The sequence below is a fragment of the Arvicanthis niloticus genome, chromosome 2, assembly GCF_011762505.2.
Source record: "Arvicanthis niloticus isolate mArvNil1 chromosome 2, mArvNil1.pat.X, whole genome shotgun sequence".
NCBI classification, from domain to species: domain Eukaryota; kingdom Metazoa; phylum Chordata; class Mammalia; order Rodentia; family Muridae; genus Arvicanthis; species Arvicanthis niloticus.
The window spans coordinates 52,906,867-52,924,681 of NC_047659.1; the positions used below are offsets into that span (position 1 = coordinate 52,906,867).

General features: G+C 41.5%; 1 protein-coding gene across 4 annotated transcripts in view; it reads right to left on the bottom strand.

Annotated features, from left to right (window-relative positions):
- Positions 1-324: 324 nt before the first annotated feature.
- Positions 325-17,815, bottom strand: part of Znf385b (zinc finger protein 385B) — a 284,662-nt gene continuing 267,171 nt past the window's right edge. For all 4 annotated transcript variants that reach the window (XM_034495527.2, XM_034495524.2, XM_076928948.1 and 1 more), the window contains 4 exons: positions 5,325-5,570; positions 4,178-4,356; positions 3,543-3,644; positions 325-1,779 (listed from right to left, as the gene is read on the bottom strand). In XM_034495527.2, coding sequence (XP_034351418.1) covers positions 1,564-1,779; positions 3,543-3,644; positions 4,178-4,356; positions 5,325-5,570 — 743 coding nt within the window. In that variant the 3' untranslated portion in view covers positions 325-1,563. The remainder of the gene's footprint in view (positions 1,780-3,542; positions 3,645-4,177; positions 4,357-5,324; positions 5,571-17,815) is intronic.

Genomic DNA, 17,815 nt, shown 5'->3' on the forward strand with positions numbered 1-17,815 from the left:
CAGGGATAAAAAATGAATTTGAGATTTAGGGGATCTGCACAAAGTTCTAAGAAACCAGAGTCACAGGTTTTAGCAGGCTGCTACCATTTTGGATAACATTACAACTTTGGCCCAGCTTCTCAGACAGCCAGGAGAAAGTGGTGGATAAAGCCTGCTCTCACACAGGCTCTGTGGACAACAAAGAATAAGCATGACGATTAAGAAGGCTTGCAAAAGTGTGAAATATAAGAGGCAGTCCTCGCTATTTGACAAGCTCTCAACAGGTAATGTGAAATTACAGGCGTCTTCTGAGAAAAGACAGCAGGAAACACCAGCAGATTTTTTTTTGTATTTTTATTGAAAAGGTACATTTAAAAAAATACACAGACATTTTACCATTTACAGATTGCAGATATAGGCCCTCTAAAGAGTTCACTCTATGTTGTTGTTTTATGATACCTCTTGCCCCTGATATCACAAACATTCCAGTCTTCTTAACATCAGTTTTTTTTTGGGGGGGGGGGAGAATAGGAGTGGGGGGAGGGGAAGCATGGTCACATGACCTGCGACACGGTTGTTGAACAGAGAGACAGATTGTTCAATTTATAAATTATATATCTTCTGTACATTATTGCATCAGGGAGCCACAGAGTTATGTAGCATCGTTACCAATGAAAAACAGATTTAAAATGAAGATCATTATGTAGAAATACACGGATTCACTGTCTTCTTGCAGATGCACAGAAGGTGCAAAAATGTGCAACTTAGGAAGCTCTGTTTGTTTTTGTATACATTTGCTTAGCAACTCAAACCAGTGAGGATGCTACAAAAATAAGTTAAAAACAAAAATAGCAAACAGGTAGTAATTATAGCTATGTTATATGGCTTTCTATTTCGTTTAAATATCTCCAAATAAAACATGAAATAAAGAAAATACATTATCTTTTGTTCTCTTAAAGAGAAAAAAATTTCAAAGCTACTTTGCTTCCTAACAATTACACAGCAATGAAAAAAAAGTTTAATTCAACGAGAGTTACGATCTAGTACTACACGGGGTACAACAGTACTCGAGTCTAGAACAGCACACAATCCCTGTGGACACTAGTACACCAGAAAAGAAAAAAGAAACCGCCATGAGCCGTGGGGAAGATGGCGTCCACAACTAAGCACTGCGATGTTCCACACTAGACTATGCCCGCTTGGATTCTGGAGATATTTACAGACATCCGAGGAAGAGCCTACTGTTCAAGTCTGTCAGGAAGAGATTCCATTTTGTTTCTAAGCCAGATCATCACGCCATGGGAATACACAGGTCAGTTTTCTTTTTCTGATCAATATATTTTCCAGAAACAAGTATCTCAGATACACCAATTGGCTGGGGAAGGACGGAGAGGGCACGGGAAAGAGTCAAGCCCTTGAGCCTGGCCTCCCTTTGTCTCTGGAGGTGGGGCTGGGCGGTGGCCTGCACTTTATAAGTGGGTGGGTGGGGTACTTACAGTCACACACAGGGCTTACACTGCTGAATCCTTTGGGCTTTTCTTCTATACCTTCCCACTGGCCTGGCCTGTTGCGGGCTCCGAGTGTTTAGTAAGGGGCAAAGAGGATGGAGGCGGGCGTGGCCCGGATGGGCCCGTGGCCAGGCCTCAGAAGCGCAGGAGGGATGGCTGCAGCCTGGAAGAGAGAGGCGGATGGCCGAGGTGGCAGGGACAGCGCGGAGGACACAGCTGCAGCCGCCAGGGGAGAAGACAGGAAAGTCGGGGCCAGAGGCTTCATCAGATCTTTCTGGAATGCAAGCTTTGCCTAAAGAAGGGATGAAAACCGGAAGAGGGGTGAGAATACTGTTTACGAGTCGATGCCACAGAGATTTTCCTACAGAGCCAGTAAGTTGGATTTTTAAGATCTTGACTTTGAGAAGTCATGAAATGATGGCTGTCACTGGGTTCAGGGGCTCTGGGTATGGCTTGATTTTTGATACTGCAGCTCTTGTAGTCTCTAGAGAGACACCTACAAGGGTCCTGCTTAGGCAAGCAGCTCGACCCCAAAACCATAGGACCTGGAGAGGTATGCTGCCTACGCTGGCCTTGAACTAGTCTTTGGATGCGCCATGGCACCCAACACATTCAGTTTTGGGTTTTGATAAACGTGGCTCTTCCTTTCACTTCTCTTAGACACACTGTATTGATGTTAGGTAACTGAGGGACCCAGGAGATGAGAACAGAACCAATTTGTACTTCTTGTACTGTCCACGTGATGAGCATTCTCTGAAAAAAAAAATTATACCTAAATCAAATTCGACGCGTGACAGTGAAGGGTTAGAGATCCTCTCTACTTAAAGGAATCCCAGTGTGGATGCTTCCCAGGAAGAACTCAATCCCAAATTCTAAATTCCCGTCTTATGCAATCAGCAGGGGCTGCGTGGCAAACTGCTTAACACAGGTGCCACCTGCTTGCAGCATCCACCGGTAGCCTAGAAGGTAATATAAGGTCCCCTCCAGCTGGCCTAGCTCACTTTCCCTCAGACTGAAGGCCGTGTTAGACCCAGGGACACTGTGAATCCATCCATCCTGTGTATTTACATGATACCTGTTGCTGAAGTCCCTAGGTGTTTGTGCAAGAGACTGAAAACAGGACATACTGAGAGCGGGTGAGACCGGCTGATTACCAACATAAACAGAAAGCAATCTGAACGCGTTCATATGGATATAAACACATCCAAACGAAAGTGGGGAGATACGAAATGTATGGATTTTTGTCACAAAAGTAGCCTCACATTCCAAGTCTGAAACTTCCCAGAATCCCCCAGACATCACTTGTTCTTGTTGTAGGCCTTTGGCTTTCTTCCTTCCTTACAGAAGGTCATCTTTGACATTAGCTCTTAAATATATATTTTAAATTGTATGTGTATGCGTGTTTGTGTGTGTGTATGTGTGTGTGTGTGTGTGTGTGTGTGCAGATGCCTTCAATGCTCAAGTGTCAGATCCCCTGGAGCTACTGTGAGCTGCTTGTCCTGAATGCTGGGAACCAAAGTTGGGTTCACTGAAAGAGCAGCAAGTGCCTTTAACCTGTCTTCTCTCCAGCACCGAGACACTGGCTTTTAAAGAGATTCCACTTTGCTGTTTTAAGGTATCCTGTAGCAGGAACTAAGCACTTCATTCTAACATCTCTGGACCTGTTGGAGATGGCTGAGCAGGTAAAGGCATCTCCTGCCTACCCTGGCATGGCTGTAGATACACGTGCTTGTGATCAGGCCTCACAACCAGAATTTAGTCCCCTGGACCCACACGATGGAAGGGGAGTTTTCCTCTGATCTCCACATAGGCACCACCATGGATCAAGACTTTCTCTTGCATGAAATCTTTAGCTTAGTGGTAGAACTCTTGCTTAGGAGGCAGGAAGTTCTGAATTAGATCCCTAGCGCAGCCAATTAAATGATAAACAAACAAACAAAGAATGAATCACTCCCAGAGTCTAGTGGTGCCCACTTGCCCCTAGAGGCTCTCCTGCTGACCACCATCCAAGCCAGCAAGGCTGCCCCACAAGACAGGGGCACGGAGGGAACTTACGGCTAAGATGCTTGGGCTCCGCTGGAGCTTGTTGTAGGGGCTGTATTTCGGCTTCAGCGGTTTTCCTGCCACGCGGTCTTTATGCCTTCGGCTTGAAATGTGCTGAAAGAAGTACGGCTCATTAGCTGACTCTCTGGAAGGTTTGCTTCCGAGGCCAGGATAGCTGATTTCTCCATTCCTACATTCTAAGATGGTTTGGGTAAAAAAGTCTTTCTGATCCCCTACAGAGAGGATGTTTTCCTTCTAGTCCAATGTCCCTGTCCTAATGTTCTCTAGTCATCAGATCCCCCTGGGTTGCCACCGCCACCACTAAGCCTGTCTTCCTTGACCAGCCCTTGAGTGTTTGGGACACAAGCTTCACAGGACCTTTGGCTCCCGATGCACTGCACTCGCTTGGGAACTTGGTGCACATCTGTCTGTCTGTCTCTAGCACTGGGGCTGGAAGCTGAGAGGTAGGAAGTGCAGGCTCAGCTATTGGCCAGAGACCTTCTCTTCTACACAGCACCTGCATGCTGCAGATTGTTACCTATGACGTTTCACCTTGAGCACACAGAGAACCATTCTTAGATGAGGAGCCATAGACTGACAAGTGGTGACCTAATTCGGTGGCGATTGTCTAGTTTGGGCTACCTTACCTGTTTGAGTTGAATCTCTGAGTTCACATGGACGTCACAGATTTCACAATGAAACGTTTTGTTCTGTAGTCCTGAGCCCTTACTGCCATTCTGCACCTTTAATCTTGACCCAGGTCTTGGATAGGACTTAATTGGACCAGCTCCGTTACGAGCCTCAACCATGGTCTTGTGTTTAGATCCTAAAAAGAAAGAGTTATATATTTAGTAGCCTTTGGAGAACTCCACGTGTGTATATACGTGGAGGTGGCGTTCAGCTGGTGGAGTGCTTGTCTGGGTGTGTGAAGACCTGTGACTGAGCCACGGCACTTCACTGTCTCTGCATGGTGGCTGTGTGCCTGCAGGCCCAGTACTTATAAAGCAGAGGCAGAAGTTCAAGGTTATCATCTATGCAGCAAATCCAAAGCCAACCTGTGCTACACGGGACCCTTCCTAAATAAGACAAAGAAAGGAACTCTAAGAATCCCTTTATTTTGTTTTTCTTTCCTTCTTTCCCCTCCCCTCTTCAGTCACCTTCTTTCCCTCCCCTCCTCTCTCCTTCTCCCTTTCCTCCACTTCCTTTCTTTCTCCTTCTTTTCTTTGAGACAGGGTCTTACTATGTATCCAAGGCTGGCCATACTAGCCTCAAACTTGTGATTCTCCTGCCTGAGCCTCTTGAGTGCTAGAATTATGGACATGCACCACCATGTCTAGTCCATCACGTTGGGCTACTCTAATGTATTCTGAATTTCATTACTGATGAATTTTAATGTTGTTTTAGTGTGTGTGTGTGTATGTGTGTGTGTGTTGTCTCATGAGTGTGTAGCAGTGACCACTCTATATGTCTCCTTGACTTTGACAAAATGATTTTTGGTAAGTATCAGATGCTTTTAATGAAATAAAGAATACGTTTGTCTCCACACTACTTTGGCTTTGCATTTTTCACTAATTGTGACCATACTTTCCTAAATTCACTCCAGAGAGAAAGAGAGAAAGAGAGAAAGAGAGAAAGAGAGAAAGAAAGAGAGAAAGAGAGAAAGAGAGAAAGAGAGAAAGAGAGAAAGAGAGAAAGAGAGGGGGAGGGAGGAGAGAACCACAGATGTGATATTCTGGTGGGAAGAGTTGGGTTTAGTTATCAACATTATTTAGTGCAAAGATGGCAGCTACCTACCTGTATTGTGAGCCTCCAGCTGTGACAGGGAGTTCACAGCCACCTTGCATAGAGAGCAGTAGAGTAATTTTTTGGCTTTCTCTTCTTCTGACTCAGCAACAGACCCAGGAGCTCCGTTTGTGCTCTTGGAGGGAGAAGCAATGGCTCCAAGTGGCAGAGGTGTTGTGCCGGATTTGAGGAGAAAGGATCCTCCTTCTGAGCCTGAGGGCTGACTGGAGCTGGTGGCTTTTATCTTCCCTTTGTCTTCTACGGAAGACATAAAGGTGTTACTGAAGCCTCCTATACCATACAAACCAGAACGAGAAACAGGAATATGATTTCTATACCCAATACATAAACCAACACATGGTCCTTTTAAGTTTATCACAGACTTATCTTGTAGAGTTTGATTTAAACAAAAGCTCATCCCATCCCATTAATTTACACAGCAGGTCTCCCTAAAATCATGGTGATCTAAGAAGCATGACTTTGACCACCCACTTAACGTAGGTGACTTTTCTAAAATCCTCGAGTTGTAAGCCATACCTTAGGGAAGGCTTTACTATACTAACTCAGCTGCTTTACTCTTCAGCACGACGACAAGACAAGACGGCACTGTGAGAGAGGTCATTAGCCATTTTGGCTTCAGCTGACTACTTATGACTTAGTTATGGCATGGACATGAAGTTCAAATTTAACTGTGACACCAAGTCAATATTTTACCTTTGGGTGCATGGGTACAGGAAAGGGAAGAAACATGGCTAATTGTGGCTATGAGTAGTTAAGTTTTTCGTCCTTTTTCAATGGGACTGCACCCTATTCAAAGCATGGGGGTTGGGGGAAGGAAGCTGAGTTCCATTCTCTAGGCTCATGAGTTAATGTGAGTCTAAATAAAAGTTTTAAAGTTTTAAATAATCAGATCACCCACAGTGACAAAATGAATATTAGTCAAATAATTTAAAGACATCTTGACATTTTTAGTCATGCAATTACTGGAGGCTTATTATCCTGAAGAGCCCCGGAGCGGGCTGTGAGGGGTCATAGTGACTTTGGGAGAATCAGAGGCATTGTTCAGTGACTCCCTTGGGAAGAAAAACTGGGGCTTTGTAGGCAACAGCACACCCATACCTTGTATCCTAGTAGAGCTGGCACTTTTAGAAAATGTCTAGTGATATTTTAATTAAGAGAACACTATGTGAGAACATATTCTATTCACTAATTATCCTAAGCAATTCAGGTCTGCACCCCATTAGCTTAAATGATGGGCGGCATGTCTGTTTTTGTGTTCATTCACAAAATTCTCCATGTGGCAAACCAAATCTTTCAGCGTTCACTATAATGGTTTTAACAGCTTCATTGATCTGGGGATTCACCAGTTTCCATCCCTCCCTTGTGTTGGGGTCCATCTTAAGATTGACACGTGAAGGCTGAATAAGAAGCAAGAGTGTCCTAGAGAGAGACCCCATCTGAGGACGTGAGTGAGGCCTGTAGCCTTGGCTTCCATATTTTGTATTCCCTTCCAGCAAATATATTCACACTTAGGATAAGATGAAGTTTAAATGTTTAAGTTTATAAAAGTCTGCAACTTATATCAAAGTTTTAGGAGGAAGATTACTCCTTGTAATTGGTGAGAGTAAATCACCAATTAGATTTATTGTTTAGATGGGCACTCCTTCATCTGCAAGCATCTTTCAGGCTGAGTCTTGGAGAATGTATAAGCATCCATGCAACGCAGTGGTCTTCCTACTTGCCATTGTGCTGCCCAGCTCCTGTGATGGAGATTTGTTACTGCAGGAGTTACCTCCGGCTCCAAGCGTTCTGTTTGCTATTTTGTATGAATTTGACCTGAAAGAGCCTGACCTTGCCCGCTGTGCCTGATGTTCCTGAGTTGGGTTCCTTACATGACTGTTCCCATGCTTCTTTATGGTTATGTCAAGCTTTCTAGCTTACAAAATACTAACACTATTCTACTACTACAAACTTACGGGATAGGTACGGCTGAAAGTAACTTTTTTCCTTATTTTTAATGTGTGAAAACAAAGTTATAAATGAGTGTGATGTTTCCTATACCTGCTATTCATGCAGCATGCTAATCTTTTTACAAAAAGGGGAAGTGACTTACTATATCATCATTAATATTACAGATACATACAAAAGTCAGCTTATATGTGAGTTAGCTGTTGTTTCTTTGCCACAGTTTAGTTTTAAGGCATTTTTTTTCTTGTTTTGAATTAAATTTTTTGAGAATTTCATACATGAATACAGCATTTACATCATTTCTACTCCTTTTACCTTTATTTACACACACAGAGATCTCTATATAATTTATTTTTCTTAAGTGAGGATATTCTACACTGTACTCAATAATCACCTGCTTCATGTTACAATAATAAGATGTATAAAATAATTTTTTCTATGCTTGTTTCTTTAAGAAAAAAATTTAAACACATTTCCTTTTTAAATCTTTATTTTAAATTGTTAATTTATTCACTAACAAATGCAGGTTGACATTATGTTAATTGCTGACAAGGTGCTAGACACTGAAGAGAATGGTAAGTAAACTAGTTATAGACTTGAAAGTTACAGCAGAGCCAGGGAAATGAGACAGCCATTCAGAGGTTCTAATTTATGGTAGAAACCGGCAAGAGGCACGGGAGCATAGAGCAGAAATGATTACTTCTGCTTGGGAAGAAAGGGGCATTTTTCATTAAGGAAGTGGTGTTTTGGAATTTTGAAGGTCAGATTTAGACAAGCATAGAAAGGGGGTGAGAAGGAATAGAAAACAGACGACATAAGTAAGAGTATTCCTAGGGTTAAAAAAAATCTCAGGGTTTCAATGGATGGAGGCCTGGGACCCCTGTGGTTGAATTGGGGAGGGCCTGGAAGAGGCTGAGGAGGAGGGCGACTCCATGGGAAGACCAGCAGTCTCAACTAACCTGGACACATATCCCCCCCCCCCCCCCCCCCCAGATCTCTCAGACACAGAACTACTAACTAGGAAGCATGCACCAGCTGATGTGAGGCCCTGACACACAAACAGCAGAGGAAGCCTGGTCTGGCTTCAGTGAGAGAAAAAGCACTTAATCCTGGAGAGACTTGAGGGCCCAGAGAGTAGGGAGGTCTGGTGGGGCGGAGATGGGGCGGGGGAGGGGGTAGGGACATCTCATGGAGGTGGGGGAGAGGAGGAAAGGAATGATGAACTGTGGGGTTGGGGGACTGGGAGGGGGATAACGACTGGACTGTAAAAAAAGGTTAAAGAATAGAAGAAAAAAAAATCACAGGTTTCAACCTGGCTGTGGAGGACAGGACTGACTGATCTCAGATGTGGGAAATATTACCACAAAGGTAAACTGAGTCCAGAGGTAGAGACTCTCAAACCTATTGAATTATATACTGAGGACCACAACTTGCCCTTTAACAACAGGTTGAAATGTATATTTAACTTTAGTGTGATGTAAGATTTAGATAAAATATTGTTCTCCATTGAATAGGCTAGGGTCTTCATAGTTTGGAACATGAGGAACAATTTTGATGTTGGAAATGTATAAATGATTTCAACGTATTCAGACGATTCTATTGCTAAATGGATACCTGCTGGTCAATATAGAAAACTCAAAAATCAGGAAAATCACTGCCGCATTTGCATATTTAAATAGTGGTATTCTCCCAGGATGCGTGAACTTAGGAACAGCAGGGCCTAATTTTATTGTTCTCCCTCTCAGTGGCTTGATATCACAATCTATTGTGTTGTTTCTCTTTGCTAAGTGACATTTTAAAAACCTGAGTTTTAAAATGGATTTGAAGGTTTAATTAATGTACTGTTTACTTCTGTTTCCTTTAATAAAGATTCGTGTCATCTGGAACTTCAAGTTAATGTAAATTCCATTTTCAAGCATTCCCTTGCCTAATGTTAATTAGCAGGTCTTCTGACTGTCGTAATTGTTTCCTGTCTAAGCACACACTTCTTGTAAGGTTTTATGCTTCAGGACGTTCAAGCCACTGGACCTCTCACCACTTCCCAAAGCTCAAAACACGTTAAGAGTCTCTGTTGGGGGACTGTTGTGTATACCCAGCTGATGGACCACATGAGGAGAGACAGGCGTCAACACTTGCCGTTTTTATTTTCTACTCCAGAAACTTCACACAAGGAAGTTCACCTTGTTCAAAGTTAATGCTGCATTTTAGATGCAGTGCTTTGTGGGGACCACTGTACTAACACAGAAGACAGAATTTTCTGGATACAGCGCTAAGAAATGAATCCTGTGGATGGAAGTCCTATGTATATGTGGTTTTTAATTTAAAAAAGAAAAATCTTCTACTTAAAATGTTTGAAAACCCCACCAAATTTGTATTATTCTATTTGCAACTTAGAATTTTATTTTATTAGTGTGATAATTTTTTCTAACCAGGCTTCAATGGTTGAATAGCATATGTATCTTTATATTAACAACATTTTCACTACTAAAATTTAGAAAATAAGTTCAGATGAAATTATAAAAATTAAAATGGCCCATGATTTCACCAAAAATTGTACATCACTTGTTTGCATAAATTCTAATGAGGGAGAAATCACTGTTATCTATACTTCTATCTTTAGTCTGAGTTTCTTTTGCAATCCCTTTAGGTCAGAAAGTGAATGTATTTTGCTTTAACCCATCTCTGCATTTCTGTAGGAGAATATACAATGTTCCTACCATCCCACAAGGCTTGTTTGACCCCTTAATCAATTAAGAACTCCTAAAGGTAACCATTATTCTTGCTTCTACAAAATTATACTAGTAGCTGTTTTAAAACTTCATATACATGGAAGTCACACAATGTGCGTCTGAGCTGTTTGTTTGCTCACTGCTGAGTAATGTCCCACTAATGTCCCACTACACATGACCACACTGCGGTTTATGTTTTGGAATCTGATGATCACTTGGGATGTTTTCAGCTTTGCCTATTTTGAGCAATGCTATTATGAACATTCTTAGGCTCTTTTGTAAACATAAGTACAAACTTATAGCCAGTAGATAGGCAGTGTAGAATCCCTGTGCCACAAGATACTCATCTCTGTACCTTTAGTAGGCTCTGGAAACAGTTTTCCAAAATAACTGTACCCGGTTAGCTTCTTCCCAGGGAACTATGAGATTTTTCTAGGCTAGAGGAAAGAGGTGAGTGCGTGTTGCAGAAGTCTAATACTGCAGTAGCTGCAGGGCAGCAGGGTGTTGGCTGCGAGCTGAAATAGTCAAAAGTGAGAACTTGGTGGGACTGACGAAGACCACCATGGCTCCTGAGAGAGCTGCTCACTCTTCCTTGTCTCTTTATAAACGGTGTCCCTGTATTAGCATTATGGACTGGCTGTACTCATGATACATCTGACACCACGCCACATCTGAAAAACTCACATAAAAGGACAGAAAGGGGAATAACGGTTATTTCAGGACATCTCCAACTCGTCTGCAAGTTCCCTGCCTTTCCCTCATTTTGGCTCATCTTGTGCTCCCCTCCACGAAGCACAGCTGGGCTGTCCAAATCCCTGGCAGATGACACAAACTCCATTTTTACTTCTTGAGTGTGTCCTTCCACTCCATAGAAAGTCTCTCTCCCAATTCCTCACTTTGCCTTCCCCTTGGTATCTACACCCGTAATGACAAGAACACAGAAGCACTGGGTTGAATCTCTTCTGAGATTCATCTGGGCCTCACTGTCCCAATACTTGATACCAGAATCTTCATCACTCTGGATTTTAGCAACTTGGTGGAGGTGAACTAATATTTTATTGTAATACTGACTTGTGTTTATTTCTCCACTGGCTAGTGCCATTGAGCATGTTTGCACATTTTTATTGAATGTTTTCTTCTGCAAAGGGTTGTTGTTTTGAGACAGGTCTTCTCAGTGTAGCCCTGGCTGTCCTGGAAGTCACTATGTAGACCAAGCTGGCTTTGAATTTACAATTTACAGAGATCCATCTGCCTCTGCCTTCTGAGTGCTGGGATTAAAGTATGCACCACCACACTTGGTTTGTTTAAACAATGTTTAAACTGGACTGTTGTCTTTAAAAATATTTTGACTTATAGGAGAGCCTTTTGGGAGTGTGCACGTGCACACACACACACACACACACACCACACAATGTCTGAATTGACATCATTGTTAAACATATGTCACAACTCCTCCCCCAGGGTGAGACACGCTTTTCATCTTCTAAGTGCAGTCTTATGATAGTCTCAATTATGTAAAAAGAAAATAAAACCAGCCAGGGCTTAAATGCATAAGTTGCCTGCAGCTGTTCAATTAATAAAAAGCAGAGCACTGGTCCACATGAAGGCTGTCTGAACACGGAGCTGGTGCTCTTCCTTCTCTATCATTTTGCAGGATGCTGAACTGAGAATGCTCACTGTTAGGGTTCTCTTCTCGAAAATTTGACACAGTAGGTGGACAGTGTCCTGTGTATGTATGTACATTACAAGATGCCATCCAAAGCAGCACACATTATGCTCAAAACTGTCAAGACACAGGAAAATAAATCTGCTTTAGTGCTGTTTCCTTACATGCATGGAGGATCAGAAACTTTTCCTCTTCAGTGTCTCTTTGGCACCAGGATTATTTTGAGAAATGGCAGCTGGAGGAGAGGCTCAGATAATTGGCCGAAATTGTTGTGTTTTAAGGGAAGTGTATATCTATAAAGAAAAGCCTATTTGTAAGGTGTCCCTTTCTCTGAGCCAGGAAGAGGACTCTAAATCTCTAGAGGCTCTTAACGGAAAGTCAGTTTCAATGTTATTCTTATTTACTCTTGATTTTCTTGGCCACTTCCTACAACTGGACGCTCCAAGCCTTTCTTTTTCTATTTGAAGATGTTACTTAGGTCTGAATTCAAAGCCATTTCTCGGACACTGTCAGTCTTCTGGCATTTCATGGATATATACAGGATATACATGCAATGCTTTTCCCTCTCCAGTCTGTGTTTTATTATCCAATCGATTTTAACCAGGAACTCAGAAGGAGAGAAAATTATTCTATTTCCCTGTCCTGTAGTAGTAACTCACCACATGGGTTAGAGAAACAAATGTTCATAGCTCCCCAAATCTTCATTTTATGCAAAATCTACTTAGTTTAGTTTTCGGTTTCTCTACTTTGTGATTAGTGTCCTAAACTTAATGGATATGTCAAAGAAAATATCAGATTTCAAATTAAAATTTTTCTTGAATTGTTGTTTTTAATGTCTTGGTTTGCCAAGTCTGTATGAATTAAAAGCCATTAAGAATGTTCCATCTTTGAGACATTGTAAAGGTTTTAAAATTATAATAGAAGGAAGTGAGAAGATACATCAGACACATATCTTCCATCTTAGAAGACATATATAGATACATAAATATTTACAACTTGGTGGGCCTGTAAATTGGCATAAAGAAATATCCACCTATGTAACAGTCATTTAATGATCACCTAGCACACAAAAGCCTATCATATATAAACAACAAAGTGAGAAGAAAAAAGACCAAGATTTTGACTCAATGAAAACTAAGTATCTAGCTGTGGAGACAGAAGATAAGGTGTGTATGATGTCGGGGCTCAGGAAACAACTCCACAGCCTTGCCATGCCTTGGCATGCTAAGCATTAGGCATGAAAACTAGGCTTCTTAACCTCCTGTGTCACATTCTTCCCCCACAAATGCAGAAGATGGCTCTCCCCGAAGGATCTCCTTTTAAAGATCTGTTTGCGCTTTCTTCTAAAAGATGAAAAATTTACCTTTAACTCTCTCCCCAGGAACTTCATCAAATAGGAATGATTAACCACCAGAGAAGAGACTAACATTTGCCTCTGTGCCTAGGGAGTGGGCTTTTCACCCAGTCTTCTGAGGGCAGAGTTATTAGAGATTGCCTGGGAGCTTGTGTCTGCCCAGCAGAAGAGTCATGGTGACTGTGAACTTCTGCCCCTGAGCCTCCAGTAACATGGGCTGCCATGTTACTCTAGAGCTGAGAGAATTTTATCCAAGGCTATTGTTTCTTTTTGGGGGGATTGGTCTGTTTCTCCTGAGAATCACCTGCCCCTCTAAAGGTACTCACAGTCTTTCTCCCCTTTCTCCTGAAGAAGAGGACATTTAAAGTTTAAGTGTCAGATCTCTTTCATTGAGTTTCATACTTCCTCCTGTGCATATTAAATAATTTGCATGCCCCTTACCCCTCTTAATCTGTCTATTGTCAGGTAATATAAAGATATTAAAAAATATGATCAAGAATTATATGATCACATATAATCTGGGAAAGAATGGAAGAAATTTGAGGTTAATCACAAATTAAGTACGGTTACTGAGAAGGGGAAAGAGGTGATTCATGTTTTCAGATGATCTTGCTGACTGCTGTCAAAGCAATGGCCATTCCTTTATGAGTTATCCTATGCATCCTCAAGTAAGGGAGGAAGTAGTGTTTTGTTACAGGGAAGGGCTCCGAAGAGGAAGACCCAAAGAAGACATGCTTCCTGGATAACTAAGACCCGTTCAAATGTAGGCCTCTTTCTTATTGTTTTATTCTTCTTCTCTGTAGAAATACCTCCATAACTCTACACTGTGTCTCCTGAGAAGTGGCTTTTGAGGTGTGGCCCAGCCCTGCATCTATCAACACAATAGGAAAGCAAGCTGTGAAGTACAGAGACCAGTCAGAAGACTGCTGTAGTTGCCCACAAGGTAGCCAAGGTTAGCAGTAGAGAACTGTACCCAATGTTTTAGGGGATATTTGTGTGTAGAACCATCAAGAGTTACTGATTCTATGTGAAATATCCAAAGAAAGAAATCAGGGATCACTTCTGTGGCTTTGGCATGGAGACTTGATAAATGATGGCAGTGCCATTTATGAAGAGGGAGGTGATGGTATTTAGCTAGATAATGAAACCTACTGTTTTACAGAAAACAAAAAACAAAAAAACAAAAAAACCAAAAACAAACCCTAGGCTGCATTCTCAACTGGCATTAATGTTAAGTGAGACTTAAGTGATTGGTGAATTAATCCTCAGACATGCAAAATGCTTTTATTTTCTTTTTAAAAGAACAATTAATTTGTTATGTATATAGCATTCTGCTTGTATGTATGTCTGCAGGTCAGAAGAGGATACCAGATCTCATTATAGATGGTTGTGAACCACCATGTGGTTGCTGGAAATCTAACTCAGGACCTCTGGAAGAGCAGACAGTGCTCTAAACCTCTGAGTCATCTCTACATCCCCATTATTTTTTGTTGGTATTAAGAATCCAAGAGAACATGAAGGTAAGGTGAGGGCTTCAGGAACAACTATGGGTAACTCACATCTCAGGACATGAGTTTTTATTGCACAGTGGGTGCTGTGGGTTTCTAACCCGTGCCCTTTACTGCTAAGGACTGAAAGTAAAATGTTGCTTAGTCCTAACAGGAAAATCAGCACGACTGGGCAGTCCCAAGTCAATTTCCTAGGCTGGGATAATATTTAAATTTGAGGAGGCAGTATTGTGTTTACACTAAGATATTATATTTATCATTATCATTTTATCAGTACTTTATATAGTCATTTATCATTTGTGAAGACTTGTGCCTTGTTCACTGGTACCTACTGATGTCTTTATTATGCAGCCCTGCCAGAAGAGCAAAGGTACCCAATGCTTGAAGCTCTTAAGAGAATGAAATTGTTTCCAGGGAACCGTAAAATACTCAAAATACTCGCCATCCCTGGGTGAGGAATCCTGAGGTTACAGAACTTCTAAAAAAAAAAAAAAAAAGCAAAAGGCGAAGAAGATTTTTAAAGAAGCCGGGATCTGAGGGAAGGACAGTGTGCCTTGTAGGAACGGACAAAGGAGGGCAATCAGGAAAAACGAAAGAACCAGTTGTGGTGAGGTTTGGTCCACTGAGGCTTTGGAGTGGGTGTAAAAACGGTGTTCTTCCTGGGATAATGAGACGAATAGCCATGAAGAATCCACTGCCTTGGGACAACCAAGGAGGAAACCATTAACTACATTCTGGTCCTGTTTGTTTTCACTCTGCAGTCAAAGAAAGGCTGTTCTCTGTGGCCCCAGACTCAGGATGGATGTGTGAGACAGGAAATCTAGTCATGGTTACTACTGTGAGTTTGCCCGTTAGTTTTTGTTAGATTTGGGACAAGAATGAATACAAGATACCATCTTCTTCTGTCAGTTTACCTTTAGCTTAGATTTTAGTCAACTTAAGGCCCCAAATTGCCTTTTTAGTTGCCCTTTTAATTTTAGTTTAGGGACAAGCACTTTGAGAATTGCTCATTTAAATCTTAACATGTGAAAGTCCAGAGTTCCATTTTCCAGATTCTGTCTCTGCTCCCAATACCCATACTCCTCAGTGACCTTAAGGCTGACTTGTGCTTCTTGTGGTCCCTGGAGGAGGAGGAGGAGGAGGAGGAGGAGGAGGACTGCAAATTTAGGAAGTAACTGTCCCTTTTTATACTTCATATTTTACTGGAGAGGATTAGGCATTGAGGCAGGCAATGGAAGTATGCCCAGTCCTTCTTCTTTTATTCAGCGACACCCCAAGCAACAAACCACCACCATTTCAGAAAACACTAACCAGTTACTACATAAGACTCAAGGGACCAAGGTATTTCAGTTTGAGGAATTCTGAAACCATTTTCTTTGGCTTTATCTTTCTATTTTTCCAAACTGTAAGAAATGAATGGGAGTTAGTCAGAGCACCCACTGCCCTGTGCAGTCTTGTGAGAAATGAAATTTAAAAGCCCAGAGGGCTCCACACTAGACCAGATTTTGGGAGAGAGGGGGTTGGGTTGGTTAGGACCCACTGCAAACCTGTATGTATGTAAATTGATATGTGGCCATGGACTTCTTACGCCTTTGCCTTAGCTTTCTCAGCCTTATCTACACATTTGACATATCAAAGAGGGACAGAAACCACTAACTGATGACAGATATTTTAAAGTTTAAAGTAGAATTCCATTAAGATAGGTAATAGATTTGAAGAAAAAAATCTGCCACAAAATACAGAGGCAGTAGCATACAAGCTGTAAGATGAATAAATGAACAAGCTGATTTGCTACCTGGGATGCAGAACAATATGTAATAAGAGATAACACAGATGGTAGACTGCCATCTCTAGCATCTCCTTTTTGTACTGTGTGCTGTATATTGCTGGATGCACAAAGAGAGTGCTTTTCATTTGTAGAATAACGGGACCTGTCAGGAGGAGCAGGAAGAAAAGGCCAGCCTTGCAGAGTATGGTAGATATGACAGTCTGTTCACCTTATTTTTTATCTATCAGCTGTTTCCTTAAAGGTTATAGACAGAAAGATCATGGAAAATGCAGTGGTTTGAAGGCACCATTTAAAAGATTTCTTTGGGAAGATGTAACTGTTTTGGCAATGCAATATTCATAATTTATTATTTTAATATCCCCAAATGTTTAGAAGTGGATTCATTTAAATTAAGACTATGTACACTTTGGCTAGGGAAGCAGGTAGTCTGATTGCAGATCTTCACCATGCCCTTCATTTGTCCAAACCTAACTCCCTAGTCTCATTCCCAGCTTTGCTGCAGAGAACATCTGCTTCAGCTCCCCCTCTGCAACCTGTGGCTCCATCTCTAGTGGATCACACATTTTACCTGGAGACCCCCGTGGCTACACCTATCAGCATCCTAGAATAATTTACTAACAGGCAATACACAGTCACCACACTATTCTAAGAACCCTAAGAACCAGAAAGGAGAACAAAAACCAAAAACCAAAACAGCCACCAAACAAAGATAAGACCTAGAATTATAATCTTCCCAAACCCAGATACATGGATGTCAATGTAAAAATATAATCAATAACAGCCAGCATAATATGCCCAGCAACCCTACCTACTACAGGAGGCCATGAATATTGCATAGCCTTTATGAATATGATAGAAATTCTTAAAGAGAAAATGAAAAATCTTTTAAGGAAATCTATGAATCTACCACAAGCAGTAGACAGAAAATAATAAAACAGTTCAAGATATGAAAATGGAAATAGCATCAGCAAAGAAAACCCAAACGGAGGGAAATCTAGAAGTGAAAAATGTAGAGATTCGGACAGGAATGTCAGAGGCAAGCCTCACCAGCAGAATACAAGAGATAGAAGAGAGAATCCCAGGCATTGAAGATACTATAAAAGAAAAGGATACTTTGCTCAAAGAAAATGTTAAACTAAAAGACTCTTAGTATAAAACACCAAGAAATCTGGGACACTATGAAAAGACTAAGTCTAAAAATAACAGGAATAGAGGAAGGAGGAACCCAGGTGAAAGGCATAGAAAATGTTTTTATCAAAAAAATCATAGAAGGAAATTTTCCTAACCCAAAAAGAAAGAGATGCCTATCAACATCCAGGAGGCATACAGAACATTAAATAGATGAGTCCAGAAAGGAAATTCCCCTTGTCACAGAAGAACAGAACAAAGAAAGAATGTTAAAAGCTACAAGGGAGCGTATAATGACAGTAGCATATAATGACAGACATATTAGAATAACAGCCAACTTCAATGGAGACGCCAGGACAGG